This window comes from Zootermopsis nevadensis, unplaced genomic scaffold, assembly GCF_977971745.1.
Source record: "Zootermopsis nevadensis isolate Lab colony 2312 unplaced genomic scaffold, Znev_1.0 Znev_ptg000023l, whole genome shotgun sequence".
Taxonomy (NCBI): Eukaryota; Metazoa; Arthropoda; class Insecta; order Blattodea; family Termopsidae; genus Zootermopsis; species Zootermopsis nevadensis.
The window spans coordinates 4,030,063-4,049,943 of NW_028259155.1; the positions used below are offsets into that span (position 1 = coordinate 4,030,063).

The following is a 19,881-nucleotide window of genomic DNA, read 5'->3' on the forward strand; positions in this document are numbered from 1 at the left end:
CTGGGAATAATAACTTGAACCAAGACGCACTGGAGTTTAAAGTCCTGTGATTCACAATTGCATTATTATAAGATGAAAATATTGTTTTCTGACAGAACGATATTTCAACACGGTAGTGCACGCCAATGAGGGTATGGACACGAGTCAGGCCTTGGGGTCTGGAGGCTCAGGCTCCAACGGAAGTCACGGGTCAAGTGGCGGTACCCAAACACCTCCGTCGCGGACGCCAAACCCCGGAGGCTCGACTCCGGCCGGCGCTCCGTCTGCGCCACCTGCCAAGTCACAGTCATCATAAATCAGAGTCAGACTAGCAGCGTTCATTAGGTTTTGCTCAATTTGTGTACGTTCAGGTGGTCTGGGCCCGACAGCAAGACAGAGAAGCAATAAAGGCAGCTCTCTCGCTCTCCATTGCCGACACAGTGCTTATTATTCCTGCCAAGTTTTCAGCATGCCATGGGATGTCAATATGTCAATAGTCAGTCTGGTCAATGATAACTCTGTGTTGTATATATTAATATTGTATATGGACTGGAGTCATCACAATTTTAAATAGGGAAACTACGTTTCTTGTTACCAAAGACTTTTAGCCTGCTACAAAATGCACAGTGGTGGCTCACACATGTGAAAGAGAAGAACTAATCACATTGAAGGTGAATGTCATTTGTTTTATGCGGTAAACTCAAGTTTGAGACATAGCTATTAACATTTTTGTTGCAGTTTGTTTGCTGTTTGTCACAGGATTTATTGAATATCAGCAGCATTACAATTAAGTTTTTTGTTTGTTTTTTTTCAAAATTTTTAACTAGGATCTTGCTCTCAGCTTCTGATCTAGGTCTGTATTATGCTAATACTGCCATTTCCTTAATAAGGAAAACTTGCAGTTCGTTGAAAATGTTTTGCAATGCAAAAGTAGGGCCTACTGTACATATTTATTATTTTGTTTTATGTATGTTTACTTTTTGTATGTATGTGCATTTCATATTAATTTAATAGGGCATCTAAAGTAGGGTACATCTATAATATCTACATAAATTTAGTTGGATGAATTAATTTATGCAATCTAATATGAAAATTATTACGTTTTGGTGTTTATTTTGTTTGTTTATTTTATTTTTTCTTTAACATAATTGTATGTTACAATATGCTGCTTCTTTAAGTTTTGAAATAGATTTTTCAGTTTGTTATTTTTATATATGAATATTATATCTTTTTGAAAAGAAGTTACATCATTATAAAGTAAGGTATTTGTCACATAGCTAATTTTATAAAAATTCTATGGGGAAAGATTCAAATCAGGCTTTAGTAAGTGACTTGAGTGCGGAGTACTAGTCAGTGGGTCAGTGGACAAGAATACCTGGGATGAGAGAACTGGTACAGAAACTGTAAAGTCTGTGATATGACCGCATCTGCTCATATTGTAGCACACTTTCTTTGTGTCTTTGCCACCCTCTTACCTTTTACTGTGCAATATTATTCCTCCATTTCTCCTGTCCTTGGGATGTAGAATGTGGCTCATTTCTTTGATCTGTCAGATTCTTTTATCATCTCGTCTTATTCTGTGTATCTTCTTCCTTATGTACTTTTTCTCAAAAAAACAGTTTTTTTAAAATCTGTAGGTGTTGGTTGCAAGAACAGTCGTGGGGTTGGATGGTAGGGGGAGAGAGAGAGATTGCCTTATACGTGGAGTGCAACTGCTGTATTGCACATGTGTGGAGCTAGACATTGATAATATCAAATGTAATTGAAGAATTAAAGACAGTACTAGCATATTGTTAGGTTTGGTCTTAAACGAGAGGAGACTGACGGCAGCGTCTCGATGACTACGCCGGAGCGAATGTGCCATCTGTTGAATAATGCGCAGGTCTCATTCATTTCATGAAAACAAGATAGAATTAGTTGAAATTTTGTGCCATCTTAATGTATTAATGAAACACATGTTTGTTTCTTAATGCGATGTAAGCCGATAGTGAAAAAATTATGATGCAAGCAGACGGCAGAGTAAACCAATCGATCACATCGTCGGCTTTACGTGATTATTTAAGGCGAGAGGCGCGAAAGTTAAGGATATCCGAGCCGCAGCGCAGCAAACCAATTGTAATAAGTAGTGTTAGACCAGCTACATATTCTTCTTTTGGGCCACACATGTTAACAGCCAGGATGCAGAATCTCAACTGATCATTTCTTATATTACCAAAGAGGAATCAGCTGTGAAACTAAGGTTAGCAGGTTGACTTGTAGGGCTTCTTGCAGGGGTACAAAACTTGACTAGCCAGCCAAATCAAAATGTAGTAAGGCCTGCTTCCCACGAGGCCTCTGTCAGTAGTGTAGGCGTTCAGCTGGGAAAGACTTTTGATAAATAGCATCTTGTTATATATTGTTACATATACCTACTGTTGATAATATTGCAGATTAGTCAGTTGGTTCTTTATTGATCACGTGAATAAAAGGCTCAATATATTAATTGTATATAGACATTTTCCTTCGGGAAATGAAAGCTAGCATACAGTGGATAGCATCACATTTTTATAGAACCTTTTTAGTGTTTGTTTCTTTTTTTATGGAAATCATAAATAACATTTGTGCAGTGAGTGTTGTAGATAATAACTTAGAGACAGACATCAACATCAGGATATGCTGCTTATTTTTATAGGATATCATTTTGCCACATTTTGGCTGTGTTTGGGCTAAGGTTAATATGGACTGTGACACTCTAAATAGAATATTACCCCATGGCCCAAAGTTTACAAGGATTTAGGGACATTTATGAGTAGTAGCAATTACTTATAGTCTTCCTCTATACCAGCATGCCATATAGTAACCATTAGAAATGGAAGAAGACAGTCTGGAGATACATAGCCTGGTTTTGTATGCTGTCAGATTATAAAAAGTTTGTCATTTAAACGTATTAAAATGACTTTAGAACACTTTAAAGAAGACACGTCAAATGGGAGAATATAATGCTTTAACTTCGAAAATGCGTTGTTAAAATTGTGACATAAAACGATTTACCAAAGTCACGTAAATTTCAGAAGATGAGGTCTTGAAATTACCAGTAATGAGCCTGTAGATTCTTATGGTTTATAATATACTGCTGATAAATCTTGTATGTCTTGTAGGGTGTTGTTGATCTGAAAGAGAGAAATTTGAAAGGCAAGGGAGGACAAATGTTGCCTTAAGTCAAAATTAAATGTTTGTAGAGTAGTAGAATAGCTTTAAAAAGATGTTGGGGGAGGGGGGAGATCGGTTTTGCTCTTTCATCGTAGAGATCCCAAAGATGCCTCGGCACGTCCGAGAAATGGAAACGTTTGTACCACAGCAATAAGATGAACAAACTTACCTGTAGTGCCTGAGATGGTAATGTGCTCCAGAAAAACAGAGAAACAGTAGGCAGTGCTGGCTGCCTTCCCTTTTGGAGACTTTTGGTAGCTGCTTAATATTTTTTTTATTTTTTTTTTTAACTGATTATGTAGGAATTGGTAATTGTAAAGCAATTTTCAAACATCTGTACAGCACTGCAAAATATGTATGCAACCTTTTGAATACAAGTTGCAGTAATGTATAGCTATGATACAAGAGATACGTAAAGGTCATTGGTTACTAATAATTCTTTGTAAACGGTTGAAAATATTGTGCTTTTATAGTGAATCATAAGGTATTAATAATGCTACCCAGGTAACATTTTGTATTAGCTCTGCATTGAATTTGGTCTAAGTGTAGCCTTAGTACCTTTCAGATGAATTTGTGCCCATTCTCGAAAGTGATTCATATTTTATCTGCAGAATAAAATTGAAGTATGGTTATTCAGTTCTTTTAATACTGCTCTGTCACTGTTTCTCGTGCAACTTTTTTATTGAAAGCTTTAATACATTGAGAAAAAATACTGAAAAAAAAAACTATGATATATAATCCAATGTACTGAACCAATACAGGATGCATCCTGGGTGTCCAATAATATACTGTAACATATATACAGTTAGCACAGTTTATTAATAGTGACAGTAAATGTCAAGATTGAATATGTACATTTTGTCTTCAATTCTTGATACTTTTACATGTATTTAACTTAAATTGATTTGTGCCTCATATTCAAAAGGGAATGTTGACTTGTGCTTCAAGCCGGTTTCCCTGCAAATTTGTTTGAGTAGATTTTTTAAATCACTAAAACCAAAAGAGGAAAAAAACTGGGTTTGATGTGTTAGATAATATAGAAGAAATATTTAATTTGTATGGAGCCAATGTTAGTGTTGGATTGTGTAAATAAATCCACACTTGAAGTTGTTGTTTAAATTATAGTAGTATTACTGGAATCACTAGGCCTACTAGCGATTCACTACTGTTTCAAGGATTTTATAGTAGGCTGTAATGCAGTGGGAGACTGGGAATATGCTTGTTTGCCAATTTGGATGATATTTTGACGGTACAAATTGTCATTGTGATACTACTTTGTTTTATATTAATCTAATTAGAATGTACTGTTTTGCCTGGGAAGATGGCCAGAGACCTATTTGTGATTCTACTTTCTCTTTTTCTTTCATGTTGTTGACAAGTTCTTTTAGAGAAGTTATAATAGACCAACATGAATATGGGCTGCCTTTCCTTTTTGTTAATTCCTAACAATTTTCCAGTCAATAAAAATAAATCATGCCAAACAAGACCAATCTATGAAAAGTGAACTGGAACGTTCAAGCATAACTGTGCGTGTTCGAACAGTATGGAAGTGTTACACTCATGAAAGTTGTATTCATCATTATATGTAACAGGCATATAAAAAGTATAAAGTACCTGGTAATATCTGTTATTTGCAGTAAAAGTCATACATAACCATAATCTTAAATGTATTGATGTTTTTCACATATGTTAGTGAGAATGCTCCAACATGGAGTTCTGTGTGAATCCTCAGTAGGCTGGTGCTCCCAGGAATGGAACATAGTGCGCAGCAGCGTACTACTGTGAACAGCGGGCAAAACGTTGTGCCTTCCAAAGCTGATTCTGTACCTACATGTCTCCAACCTTCAGTCATATCCATGCTAATTGTAACAACCCCTTTTTAATTTATTTTTAAAAATTTTTAATTTACAGTATAAAGTATTTAGAGAAATATCTCATTTAAACTGTTGCTATGTAACAGTTGAAAGAAACAAACTTATCTTAGAATGAAAGATGGCAATCCTAACGTGTCACAAGTCTTTTTTCTCTCTCCTGGCTTAAAAGTATGACATCAGTTTTGTTTTAATATTTGTGGGGGGGGATAAATTAGTTAGCCCATATAAAATGGAAATGGCAGTAAAAGATTCTAATTATTCCTGAAGAAGAAATAACTGTATTAAAATTATTTGCTTATGTATCCATAAATACTAGACTCTGCTTTCATTGAAATACATTTTATTTAAGATTCGTCCATTTTTAATTCTGTCCAAAAATGCAGAAAAATATTATAAAATGGCATGCATTAACAATAAATGTCATCTTTCTTTGCAGTGTCTGACTTTCGTTTATTATTAGCTGAGTTTCTGTAACTGGTTGGAATCACAATAACTTTGAAGGGATCCTGGGAAGCAATGCAAGAAACTATTTCATATAGTCAAGTAATAAACATTTTTATTTAAGAACCTCCATTGCAAAAGAAACATTAAATAAAGTTTGTTTTCAATTAAAACCCTACGTGTCTCTGTTATTGCCATACATATTTGTCAATAATTTTCCTGACAGGTTTCTTTATATAAATGATTTCACAGAATTGCTGACAAAACTAACAATGGACAAGTGGAAATTATGCCCATGAATTCCAGCTCTGCATTGAATCTGCAGCTTTGAAGCTATTTACCTAATGCTTCTAATCACCTCTTCTTGTATTTTTAAAACACTATTTATGGTTCAGCACTTAATAACAAATTTTATCTAAGATTATTCCAAAAGAAATTATTGGAGATTTACTGGCCATATATGGTCTTGGGCACATGTACATCCCTTCAGGGTGCTTATTAATATCACAATCTGTGCATTTATTCTTCCTTCTGTACATGTAGCAACTCGAGAACAGCTACTAAACCCTTTGTAAATGTGGCAAGCACAGACACTAGGGAATGAATCTAACAGATGAAAAATTACATTTATGCTGAAGTTGGGAACAGATTGCATGTGGGGAATTCTTGTAACCATTCAGTTAAAAGTCATCTATCTCCCTGTCTCCTATCTAGAAGGCTGAAGATTAAAATATACAAAACTACTATTTTATCTGTTGTATTTTATAAAACCTCATCTCTCACCTTAAGTAGAGAACATACATTGAGGGTGTTTGGAAACAGTGTCAAGGAAAATATTTGGACCTAAGAGAAAATTAGAGTAAATGCCAGGATGATGGAAATAAAAGTTGGAAGACGCTTTCAATTGAAACTTTATTAAAATGCACTCTTAATATTCTATTTTAGTAATTCAACTTAATAGATTATAATATAAGTTATATCACGTGGTTAGCATGCTGGAATCATGGTCACATGATTGAAATTCTGTTGTGATATTTTGTTGCTTACAGTTTTCAATATGTTAAAAATCAGGCCTAGTAGTAGTAGTAGTATTTATTTTCTTTTTCAAGAGCTTTTAATTTGTAGAGCACATCAAAGACTTGTTTCAATGCCAAATTTTGTTTACTTAAAGAAAACCCAAAAAAATTGTATGTATGGTTATGGGTCATGTTTTTTACCTTTCTAGAATTTTTCATTTTCAATATGGTCATCTTTATCCCCAAATCTAATTCAGTAATTGAGGACTGCGTACAACGCGCTATATCTAAGATACAATGCAGAGAAGCAGCAAACTGCAAGCTACCATGATTGCAGATGGGGTCAGCGGTACGTATAAATGTCTCTTTATATATGAACGTAAAGGTAACTACATGAACCCGAGAAAAAAGCCTCTCCATTTATACATACACGTCGTGAATCGAAGTCGTTCAGCTATGACAGCTCAGTTTTCATTTTCCATTGAAGATTTAGCCATTATGGCAATTTTGTTGGAAGAAGAGGATGGTAATAGAACATAGGGTGTACATCAAGCATGTCAAACTCGCGGCCCACAACGAATATTTTTGCGGCCCAGCCAATATATAAGAAACGTTTTAATAAAAATTTCGTAACTTAATTTTTACAATATCCTGTTATGCATAATTATTAAGGCTTTGACCGGGATGTTCTTTTGTTAAATTTTATGTGGTACCGCCTGATTCGACTTCTATTGGTTAAGTGAAGTGTTTTCTTCGCGGTACGGTCTGGATTCGTAAATATTATGAAGACGAGCTTCGGCTTCAAAGGGTTAACGAGCTGATTTTCGTAATGGTGAGGTGTAGTGTTTTCTTCGCGGTACGGACTGAATTCATAAATAATATTCAGACGATCTTCGGCTTCAAAGGGTTAATAACGAACTACAACGTTCGCCAATGACTGATTACTATAATCGTGTTGCATCCATTTCCCTTACGCGCAGGCGCACCATTCTCCCCCCCCCCCCCCCCACTAATACTAGCAGCCGATTATACACCTACTACCACGTGCCAGTGCCATGTCATTAGTCTTGTATTGACTTGAGAAAAGAGATGCCAAGTGTCAGGAAGAAAACATTAATTTTATCATTGTTCTTGTTCTTTTTTTTATACTATACTTTTCGAAATAAACCTACGTTTCTATGAAAATTTAAGTTTTTTTTTTTTTTTTTTTTTTTTTGCGGCCCACAAACTTAAGCCTTGTTTATTTGGCCCGTGTTAGCCTTTGAGTTTGACATGCTTGGTGTACATCCTGCGTGGCGAAATAGAAAAATTAATGGATCATGACCAAAAATTTGTTCTTAAAATTTAATAAATCCTTTACAACTATAAATACTACGTTTTTTTTACCTGTTGTACTTAATTCCTTTCCAATTTCATTCCAAATTGATTTTCTTATGCTTGGATCCATGTATTTTGGGTACGTCATGTCATACAAAACTCCATTTCGCCTTACCAATTCTATCAGTTTTTCGTGATCCATTTCAAAAATTAAGAATATTAACAATTCAAAAGAAAACACTAAATTATATAACACTTCACGTGAGAAGATCGTTGTCATACAACGAGACGTGGAAGTGAACTGAAAGAGATTTAGGAAAAATATCGTTGGAGAAGTAAGTTGTGCGAGACTCGTTCGTGGAAGAGCTCGGAGTCAATATAAACAGTTCCATTGAAAAACGTTGAATATTTTCTGAAAAATCGGCAAGGGTTCGTGTCGTTATCTTTAAGTTCCTATATAAACAGACCTTTATACCAACACAAAGGTCAGTTTAGTGCGCTTACTACAAATCGTATGCTGGATTCGCTTACTAACGCTTTCGCAGATGATCCTTTATGGGGGTTACACACATGATTTTAGTGATTATGTAACGGCGTTTCCTCTGTGGTAAGATGTAAACTGTGGATTGACGCGGATCGTGAATCATTCAAGGTTGACAGGGTTGTTGGCACCATGGAATGTTGACATCGGTTGGCAATATCACAACCGCATTTTGTGTAGTTATATTTGGGAGTTGCGCATATCGTGGTAGTTATCTTTGGATTGTAGCATGTGCAGTGTGCGAGCAAGATTGCAGCAAAGTGTGACATTTATTTTGTTGTATGCGGTAGTTTATGAATCTTTGTGTAACGTGTTATCTTGTTGGTACAGAATTCCAGTTTAGTTTTCTGTCATCTATGTACAAGTTCGTTATGTATTTCTTGGATAACATTATTTCACAGGCAGTTATGAGACTGTTGGAAATGAAAGGGTTGTATATTGCCTTAATAGTAATTATTTGTGGTTTGGGTGTCATCTTTTTGGCGATTCCAGATGTAATGGAAAGTGACTTGTGGTTTGTAGCAGTTTTGGATTTATTAGCTAATTGGGTGTTGGTATGGGAACTGACAAGTTTTTACCATTTTATTGAAGCTTTAAGACACAAAAACATGTTGGGTATGGAGGTAGCTACACTTCATATATGATTTTTGAAAGGTACTGACATTTGTTTGATGAGACTATGTATAGTGTTATGTAGCTTGTTAAAGAACGTACTGTGATATAGTTGTCAATATGGTTAAGACAGAATCCTTTCATAACTGTAGTAGAATTTCAGTCCAGTGCAGTGTTAAAAACTTGGTTTCATATTCAAGAAGTACAATCAAGATGGAGTGTGGCAGTATGTGTAGTATAGATTCGGATTCAAGAAATAGTGCTTTACATTTTTTAAAGTCTGTTGCCATGAATGCAGATATTGCTCAATCTGCCCAAGAAGAGGTACAACACTTTATGCATGTCGATTCTTCTAAAAACAGTAGATTGTCTGCAGCTAGCACAACAGATATAACGTATTCAGAAGAACTCAAGCCAAATCCACCAGCCGAATATAATTTGTCAAATGTTTATTGTGCTGGTTCATCTGTTTCTCATATATTACCTTCTGAAGAAGGTAATATAATATCTGCTGTTGTTCTTTCAAAGTGGGATGATATTGTGGGTCCACAGACAGTTTATGTTTGGTTAAAAAATAAAGTAGACATGATAAATGTGGACACAAGAAGAACAGTGGGCCACAGTCTGATCAGAAACTTGTGCATAGCAAAGTCTGTGAAGTATGTAACAACTCACACAGTGAATTACACTGGTTTAAACTTAGTAATGTCACCAAGCTGTAGTGATGCTACTGTGAATCCAGTGGAAAGAAACAGTGGTATATTTATTGTTCCAGAATTAGATCTTATAGCACAGTCTCTAATATTCCAGTTACAAAACCATGAATTGAATGTTCCATATTCTCTTGCTGTGATCGTGAGCTATCAGCACTATAGCTATTATCTGCACCTTCGCCAACTATTTCAGCTCTGGCTTCAACGTACAGCTGCTCGATTGCGTATGATTCTGCAGAAGGTAATTGTAGAGTGTAACCCTGCTTGTTACATTTTTGTACACTAAGAGGCTGGACCAGAAATCTGGTGCTGGGGAGTAATATTTAGCTCTGTTGTTTTTCTTCTCTTTTCTTGAAGTTTTAACACATTCAGTGCCAAAATGGAGGTTTTCCATTTATTGGTTGTAGTTTAATACTGCCAGTGCTGAAAATCATGTTTCAGCACACCACTATTTATAATTTGGCCTTTAAGCTCTAGCATTCAAGGGAAATGTTCACATGAACTAGCCACATTGATGAACTCAAGGTTAACATTCACCAGGTATAATCATTTTCAATGAATTTTGTGACAGGATGAAGTTTCTCGAGGTGTGAGGTATGTAGCCTGCCTACATTTGATTACCCTTGGTGTGTAAATAGTGATTTTATTGCTATGTAGGATTTGAGGTTTTTACAACGGTGAGTCTGAAGATTGCTGTCTTCTGGGTTATTGCTCCGTGTAGTCTGGTAGATTTCCACCAACGTTTCATAGGTTATACTGCCTTCGTCATCAGGTCATCACCATGACGCAATAATCCAGAAGATAGCAATCTTCACTTTTTATTGCTGCTTAAAGTCTGAGGCATCTAGCAGGAGGACATCTCTTTAGTGGAGTGTGTTTGTAAGACTTGAAAAGATTTAATTAATTTAACAGCTATGACCCTGACCATATATAATCTAAACAAATTTCTCTTCCACACAAGGAAAACTTCTGTTATTGTACTGTCTTAAATAATTAATATAGTTCTTCAGTCACATGAGTATAAAATAATATATAATTTTAAATACATTTAATTTATATGTGATATAACTTACAGTGTTTGTGAAATATGTAATTCAGTATGTGAGAAATACTTTAAGTAAAATATTTTAATTAATTTACGAAGAAATATATAAACTTTCTGAGATTCAGTTTGTATTTAGTTTAATGTCTGTTATGAGACTGCAAAGCAAGACATAAATTAGATGCAGTTTGCTTTGTGGTGTCCTACAATTCTGTCTTGACTGAGATATACCTGAACATGCAATTATTTATTCCTAATGAAATGGTGCTTTGCAGTTGGTGTGCATTTGCTTGTTTCAGAGTTTGTCTTCCAATTCTGCGTTTGAAAATAGTGATCAAGTAAATGACTGGATGATTGATATGTGCTATATGATGTTATCATTGAAGTCATATGGCCTTACTCCAGCAACTCATGTTGAGTCATATCATGTGTTGAATAATCTGTTATTGGAGAGAGTCCTCACCTCACATCTGCAGACATTTGGTTGTACTGTTGTTATGGGAACATCTTCTGAAGACATTAATTCTGTGAGTTATACACAGATGCACAAATTGTTGTGCATGTTATTGCTTTGAGTTTCTTCTGCCACAACCTGAAACTGATATAATTATTTTGAATGTAATTAATATTGTATGATGTGAAGTTTTCACGGCGGATGTCATTAATATTGGTTATAGTATGCCATGGCTGTAAAATCAGAAAATTTAGATTAAGATGGCTGTCTTCTGAATTGTGTCATGTAGCCTGTTAGAAATATACTGATGTTTCAAAAGTTCTTGCTGCCTCCATCATTAGGTTAATGATGGGAGGCAGCGTGAGATGTAGGACGTACCATTTAAAATGTGAGCAATCAGTAATCATGTACTGTGGTACAAAAATTAATGTGACATCAAGTCAAGGTCACCCTTGTTGCTAGACTGCTGCTCTTGGCAGTAGTGCAAAAGCTGTTCAAATGCAAATGTGTATTTATGAATAGAATGAGTTCATCCTTAAACATTGCTATGCATTAAAGTAATTTGCTGATATTCATGAAATATTTCAGCATTGTGTATCTTGAGAAGGAAATACCAGATATATCAAATGTGTAGTATATATTAAAGTAGGTGCTTGATATAGTTACTGCAGGGGTTTAAATATTTAAATCACTTGCACAAAAAATAAATATTTATGTCTCATAAGGTTGAAATTAGGAAAAATTAATTACTGGCACCTTTTTGGTTGTCCCAGTGATTGAAGTTCAGTGTTTCCAATGGAACCACTTATTTTCTATCCGTGTGGGAGGTAACCACATGACAAGATATTTTTGTTCTTTTCCAGTTAATTTCTTTCTTGGCTCTCTTCCTCGACACAGATGAACTGCATTGTTCACGGTTTGTGCTTCCTCCTGAGAACTGTTTTTTCCACGCTGGTCTCTTCTTACAGGTAAACTTCCCAAAACAGTGTTTTTTGGTTGTTTTGATGTAAAGCTTTGCTTACATTATCTCACTGGTAAGTTTTGTGTATTTTCTAATTCTTATATTGCATATAAAATATATTAAAAATCTTATGGGCTTCTAAAAGTGTTATGCCTTGGTTAGTTCTGCACTTGAATGTCCTTCCATTTTATGGAACTCGGTTAGCTCATCCAAAGAAGCCCTGCCCTGTGTTGCAGTAGATTCTTTATTAATCGTATTTTGTATATTTATGTTAATATATATATTTTGAATCTTTATAATCTGCATCTGGTCACCATAACTTTGATCCATATTTTCTTATAAATGTTTGTAACAGCTTCAAAACTTAAGTCTACACATCTAGAATTTTTTTGTCTGCTCTCCATTCCTCACATAGGAATTGACCTTCTCAATGTCCCCCCACTACCAGTGACATCTATATTACATTCACTGTATTTATTCGATGTTCTGAATTAATTTCTTTGATTTCTGTCAAATATATGTATTCCTTCCCTTCTCTCATTCTTTTATTGTGTGCTTTCGTTGGTGAATGTTATTTTCTCAAAGTTTGAAGGCTATTGATGATAGAGTGTTACAGTGTGTTAAATTGTTCTTCTGAACTTGAATTTGAAATATTGCTGGTTTTTTTTACCAAGTTTATCCATGATTTTAAATATAATTAACACCATGTCTCTATGTGCTGATGATGTAAAAGTTAATTTAATTACCCGTGAATCTGATGGTTATCATTTACTTTCTTGCATCGATTGTTTTTTCTTTGTTGCCCCCCCCCCCCCCCCCCAACAACACTAGAAAGAAAGTTTAATATCAAAATCTGAACATACTGAAACTGCAATTTTCAATGATTTTTTTATTATAAATGACTTGTTTTTCCTTTTGTGTTGATGATGTTTGTGTTAAACCATTAGTTGGTATGAGTAGAAAGGTTTATTAAAGGCAGAATTGTTCATCTAGTTTTTCAGGTTAAAAAATTGTTGCACGTATACATATAGTTTTAAAAGTGAGAATATTATATATTTGCATGTACAAGGAAGGATCTGTGTATAGATTGTGAACCTGTGACCAAATTCAGATAATTATACTGGTATTTAATATTATACAGATAAACCACTTTATTTTTCACCAACAGTAAAGGGGTTAAAATAATCAACATTTGGAATCTTGCAATAAACTAAATGCTGCAGACAGTATGGTAAGGAGTTGGAAATTTACAGCCGAAGTACAGCATCCAAAATGTTGTAAGGAATTCTGGAGCTAATATTCCACTGTTACACCCAACATTTTCAACTTTGACCTATCGGTATCAGTCCAGACAGAACTACTAATACATGATTAAAGTGTGAAGTGATAAAAAGTGATAGTGGAACTATGGTTCCGGAGAACTTGACGTAAATACGTCTATACGGAAAGGAAGTTTATATATTGGCTTTATTCTAAATATTTCCTTTATACATGCTTTTTCAATTGAGTAAAGTTTGATTAAGACTTTGCTTATGTAACTTGAATTGGTTACGCTTAAGATGGGTCTGTGGTAGCTGAATGTAATGTAAAGTAATGTAATGTAAGGTAAAGTAATGAAATGTTTTATAGGTAACAAAAATGCCGAGTAAACAGATGACGTTTTCTAGGTACCAATAATTTCGAGTAAACAGATGACGTTTCCTAGGTAACAACAATGCCGAGTAAACACGACGTTTCCTAGGTAACCAGGTTACACTTTTTCGTTCCACTTTTTTGTTCCCCCTTTTTGCCGAATGACCCTTCCTTATAGACGTATTTATGTCAAAAGTCTATACGGTCTGTCTCATGGTTGGTGCATGTTATGTGTGTTCAGGGACTGCTCCTGAATGAGTATGGTTGTCGAGAACTGTGCTCCACAGAGTTAGCTGCAAACCCATATCCTGTAACTGCAGTGGATCTGACACGAGGCATTCATGCGGCAGCAGTAAAACAAACTCCGCTCCACCATCGTAGATGGCAGGTGCCTCAGAGGGAATACCATCAGTTTCATGATGAAGGGCAGGTTCAAGAACCAGGGCCAGAACATTCGCTGCACGAGTAAGTGACTTTCTCATCATCTACATGAGCATTAAATTGGTGTCTGAAGTTTTCTGAGATAATTCACAGCCTCCATCATCCAGGGTTGATGTGATGACTGATGTGATTATGTTATCATCACTGTTTCTTGTAAGCTGCACACCGCTCACCATTCTCCACACACGTGACAATTCCCATCATCTTTTCTCAGTGCCCAGTCTTTTGCAAATGGTCTTTGCATTGTCAGTGGCTCAGTAGCTGAATTTTACTTTTATTGTGTGCTGTTGTGGTATATGGACTCATACACATTGTGCTGTATATTATTCTTTATAGGCATTATCACTTAAAACCCTCTTATTATGTCAAAAAGAAAAAAAAGGAAATGATATTTCAGTCTTGTTTGACGTTTGAAAAATAATAGTTTTTCAAGATTGTTGAAATACAAGTCAAGTATCTCTCCATGAATCAATGAAATCAACGTACATTTTGTAAAGTAGTTTCTGCCAGAAGCCAGGACGTGACTTGTATTCAGCCTTATCAATTAATGCGCTGTATTTCAGTAGAGAGATACAGAGGGAGTGGAGGCTCCATATGTTTTTATTTTTAGGTTGAAATCCTACTTTGTAGTTATCCTGATTTACAGTTACATATGTTTTTTTATTCTTCCAGAAGTGTGTTCCATCCTGTGAAAGAGGGGGCACATCTTGTGTGTGGTTTTCTGGAGGACATGAGGCATCTCCCATCAAGTCTCTGGTCGACATACATACAGCTGTTCAAGCAAAAACTAAATTCCTTAGCCTTTAGTCTTCTTAATCTTGTTTGTTGGATGAGGTAATAGTATTTTTTTTACAGGAGTTTATTCCGAATTTGCAACCGTTTCACATATTTGTTCATTAAGATTTATTGTTATTGGTAACATGGTCTTTAGTAGTTTTAATGGTGATGGCTTTGAATTATAAGTACCTAGTGTTCAAAAGAGACAGACACTAACTGTTTGCAGTACTGTGGTCTAGGCCAGTGGTATTCAACCTGGGGTACGCGAAGACATCTTAGGGGGTACGTGAAATTTAAAAAAATATATATTATTTTATGATAAACACTGAATAATCAGTAATGTAATTTATTTAATTTATTTTAGATGTAGATTATATACGGTGTATAACTTGAATTATACACCAACAGCTTTGGGGGTACAAAGTTGAGGAGAAATTATATCGGGGGGTACGCAAACAAAAAAAGGTTGAATACCACTGGTCTAGGCAACACCACCACTGACCCATGTCATTGTCCATCATTTCAATAATTTGTGCTGTTTTCTGAGAAAGTTTCCGCACCCTTGGAATAGCTGTTAAAACTTGTTCGATAGTGGACACTGTTTCTAAAGTGAAACTTTTCATTTCTTGTCAGATGAGAATTTTAAGTCATATTTTTGTAAGAAAGAATTTGCCCCATCTCTCATTACAGGACTTTTATTGCTGTTCCCAGGGTTGTATATCCTTCTGTTTAGTTGGTTTGCATGCTTATTACTTCAGCTTTCTTTACACAGAATTATAAAAGAGAAGTTTGTAACACACACAGGTATTTTAAAATGTGGTGTTGTTGATTATGCTTGCAGAAATGACTGTGCAAAACGTCAACACCGCAGATACCTAGCACAGGTCCTGGATCTGGAGGAACCTGACCTCCTCATCGTACTGGCTGTTGCAGAAAAACTGCAGCCTGGTGTGTATGCCTACGTCATGAGTGAGAGTTCGGTTGTTAGGTGAATTTTTTAGACTGTGAGCATTGACGGACATAGTTCAGCAGTTTAACCTCTAGTATCAGGACTCACAGTTCTCTTATTTTGGCACTACACAATCTCAGGAGGAGGAAGCTGTTCAGAATTTTAAAATGTAACATTCACAAAAGATGTTTTAGGTATGTCATTGGATCGAGAAACTTTTGGCTGTTCCGTCACTTTTTTTGTTCATATTCCACATGTCAGTTGTGGTTCTGTATAATTTTTGGGTTTATAACTTTACCATGCTCAGTAAATAATTCATTACTTACTGGAGGATTACATATATTTGTCACTGTTTGTGTCTCTCCAGACCATCGCCTCATCTTGTCGTCAGCCTAGTTTTGTCATTTGTTCAATGATAGCTGATCCTGTTGCTTAACCTATAACCTTTCTGTTAGGACTTGCAATATTGAATTTTCTCTTTTGTCAAGTAAGTTAGATGAGCAAAAATGTTGTCAATATGCAGCTTATGTAGCCCATGATCTTTCATCTTTCTTGTTGTGTTTTTTACATTAGCATGTGTTGTTGCTATATTTGCAGTTACACATGTCATATTCTTCATAAACAGATTTTAAGTTTTGTGTATAGCCAGAAACGTTACGTAATTTGTACATTTTTCTTGCAAGACGTCTGTTTTTCTTAGTGATGTATTGCATTCTAAAAGTAGTTTATCTTTTTCCACAGCCATATGTTCAGAAGGGCATAATATTTTAGATAGGCAAGTAAAAAATATGTAGATTATATAATGTATAATAGTTTGGATCATTTTTGTTAACGGAATTGTCGTTCTTGAAAAGTGTAGACATGGGAAGATGTGAAGAAATCTGTTGCTTCGAACCATATTGCCATAGAAATGCGTAACAAACTGGAGCTAAAAATGTAATAAATGCACTTTATTCTCTGCTTTGGAAGCTATTAAGGTATTTAAATAAGACTCTTGGCTCTCACACCTGGTGTTTAAAAAGCCATACATTAAAGGTTAATATTAATTTAATTACATACAGTGTGTTCAACTTAAATTGCAACCCTAATTACAACAATATTTGTGAGCTTTGTTGACCTGAGTACAAGGAAACAGAGAGTTGTTTCTTAGTTTTTAGTTGTCAAGAACGTAGCAGAACAGCTTTACAGCAGATGTTCCTTGTCAGGATATGCATTCTTAAGTGCTTCACAAACAACAGCAAACAATTTCAGTTCAAAGTAATATTTGAGAGCAGACACACATTTTGCTTGTGAATTCACCATGTTTGAACCTGCACAGCATTTGTAAGACTGGCATGAGCAGTGGCCTAGCAATTAGGTTGACCTTGACTCGAATGTTACAAGGAACTTGGGAGAGAGTGTCACATTTCATTTTTGTGCCATAGCACACGACTGTTGTTGGGTTGCATATTAAATTGTACACTCTGTACAGTATTATAAATGACAAAGACATGCTCGAGTTACACTTGTAAGCAGTTGACACATATTAGGGTATTTGTAGATATTTATAGAGGGTGTATGATTTATGTTTTATTTTAAAAGATTTGTTTTTAGGTGCATAGCACTGTACAGTAAAATCTTAGTATAATAAACACCAGTATAATGAGCCAATAAGGGATAATTTACGTAACCACGTAAATGATTGATAGTGCCCGAATTTATAACCTGTGTTGGGCAAGGCCGTGGTCTAGGCAACACGGAGTTTTCCTCCGGGGGCTTCCCCGGTTTCTCCATGGCATCCCAACAATTACTCCATTCACACACAGAAGAAGGCAATGGCAAACCACTTCTGGATCATCTGCCAAGAACGTATATGAACAGGTCCCAGTCCGAGAAAAGGATGGAAGGATCCTGTTCATATGGACCTGTCGTCAGACAGAACACTAATAATAATAATAATAAGTAGGATGACCAATTGTTTTATGCTTGTGAATATCACTTTAGACAGGCCATGTGGTACTTGTTTGACAAAAATTCAGTGAGAGGAATAAATCTTAAATTCAGTTCTTTATTGTTAGTCTACTGCATCAACAGCTAGAAAGCCAATTAAATTATTAATATTGTTATTGCATTCTTATTAGAAATATAATTTGTCAGTTTAAAAAAAGTTTATTGTACTATTATACTCAGATTTTACTGTGTTTAGTAATTTTATGCACATCTGAACATATTTGGTTTCATGTTGTTTCAGATTTTATAAATGTATTTTTTGTGTGTGTGACTGGTTCTCTGGGTTGTGATGCAGTATAGTTTTGTGGGATGTTACCGGTGCTTCAGAGGAAGATATTGCCTACAAACTACATGGTATCAGAACTCAGAAGACCATTATCAACATGTTCACCACCATCAGAACTGTAAATTTCAGTTTTTATTTTGTATAAATTAATGCAGCTGTTATGTAGGTTATGTTGCAAGATCCCGCACAAATTCCTAAATGTTTCTAAATAGGCCATAACTGATTTCTCATCAGTCTAAATAATCAATTTAGTGTAATCATTCTAATATCCATCATATATCTATTAGCATTACAGAAATAGAATATGATGCAAATCTGATGCAGGTAGCCTCTTCGAATGTCATTGCTGATTTTATTTTATGCGTGAGAATATCCACACTTGTCTGTGTAGTATGAAAAAATGTATGAGTTAATTTTCTGGCTTGCTCTGAGAAAAGGAGCCCAATGGTACTTATAAATGTAAAATAAAATATTAAGAATTTTAACATATTATATAATTCTCTGGTGATGTGTTCACAATATATTGCACCTAGTATGACCACAGTATTTGTATCAGCTGTTCTGCCACAGTGAAGGCTGGATGTGGCATTAAAGTGTGGTTAGGTTTGCAGTATGCTTTGTACCCAAGTCTCCTTTCTGGTTTTCCCTTCCCTAAATTATTAGCAAATGCCTACATTTTGTTACTTTCATGCTCATGGTGGGTTGGGTATTCCTGGGGATGCTTCTCCGTTGTGTTATGATGTTGAGTAATTAACCACCGAAAGTTGTCAAGTGGTCAGCACTTTTGCTTTGAATTCAGAATGTCCCAGGTTAAAATCTCAACCAGAATACTGGCTTTACTGACAGGATTTATGTGGCTTTCCTCGGTCTGTCCAGGCAGATGCTAGGACAGCACTTAAAATTAGGGCATGACTGCTTCCTTCCACATCCTTTCCAATTCATTGTACACTAATCATCCTCTGTGGAGTTTGATCACAAGAGGAATGTAAACTCTCTCTCTTTTTTCCAGAATGAGACAACAGTATGTGCTTAATGTGGTAATTGAAACACTCCCATTTAAAGCTTATGTAGTTTAACATTTTAATTGTTTCCATGGGGTAAGGTCTTTCTTGAGAAGCTGATAGTCGCACAGTCAAGAAATACCCGCATTTTATGGAATCCAAAGTTTAATTTATGGTGTTCACAAGAACATACCCTGAGTCAGAAACTTGATACTGGTGGTTTCACTAAAATTTGTCAGTGCATTCAAATTTTGGTCAAATTTGCACAATGATTGTGAGCACTTTATATGAAGACCTTCATGTGTATCTGTACTCCCAAGAGACTGTTTAGGGAATTCTCCAGCCATTCACAAAGGTTAGATATAGCAGATGTGCCAGAATTGTTATGCAATGTGAGCATTTTCTATCTTCTTCATTGTGTTATTATTCACAAGCCATTGTTATTCCTGTATTAATATTTTGCAGTTCTTTTTAAAATGCAGTAAGTATGGCAAAAGGCAAAATCTTGGGAGAGAAAAATTTGTTTACACAAGTTTTCTTATATCACTTCACATGTTTGTGGTATTATGTAACTCATTGTTTGAGTATAAATTCAGTAGAGAACTTTTAAACCTTGTAATATATCCCAGTTGTCAAAAATCTGACTGTGGTGGCAAAGAGCCAGTAT

At 35.4% G+C, this 19,881-nt stretch overlaps 2 protein-coding genes across 13 annotated transcripts in view; both read left to right on the forward strand.

Annotated features, from left to right (window-relative positions):
- NfI (Nuclear factor I) overlaps positions 1 to 4,827 on the forward strand; it is a 279,859-nt gene extending 275,032 nt beyond the window's left edge. For all 12 annotated transcript variants that reach the window (XM_087354492.1, XM_087354494.1, XM_087354493.1 and 9 more), the window contains one exon: positions 96 to 4,827. In XM_087354492.1, the coding sequence (XP_087210618.1) occupies positions 96 to 295 (200 nt within the window). In that variant the 3' untranslated portion in view covers positions 296 to 4,827. The remainder of the gene's footprint in view (positions 1 to 95) is intronic.
- A 3,462-nt stretch (positions 4,828 to 8,289) lies between these two features.
- LOC110831255 (guanine nucleotide exchange factor C9orf72 homolog) lies at positions 8,290 to 18,698 on the forward strand. Its single transcript, XM_022067029.2, has 6 exons — positions 8,290 to 9,923; positions 11,024 to 11,251; positions 12,042 to 12,146; positions 14,013 to 14,236; positions 14,885 to 15,046; positions 15,831 to 18,698. Exons 1-6 carry the CDS (start codon positions 9,090 to 9,092, stop codon positions 15,979 to 15,981), a joined length of 1,704 nt encoding a protein of 567 aa, XP_021922721.1. The 5' UTR covers positions 8,290 to 9,089; the 3' UTR covers positions 15,982 to 18,698.
- Positions 18,699 to 19,881: the final 1,183 nt, after the last annotated feature.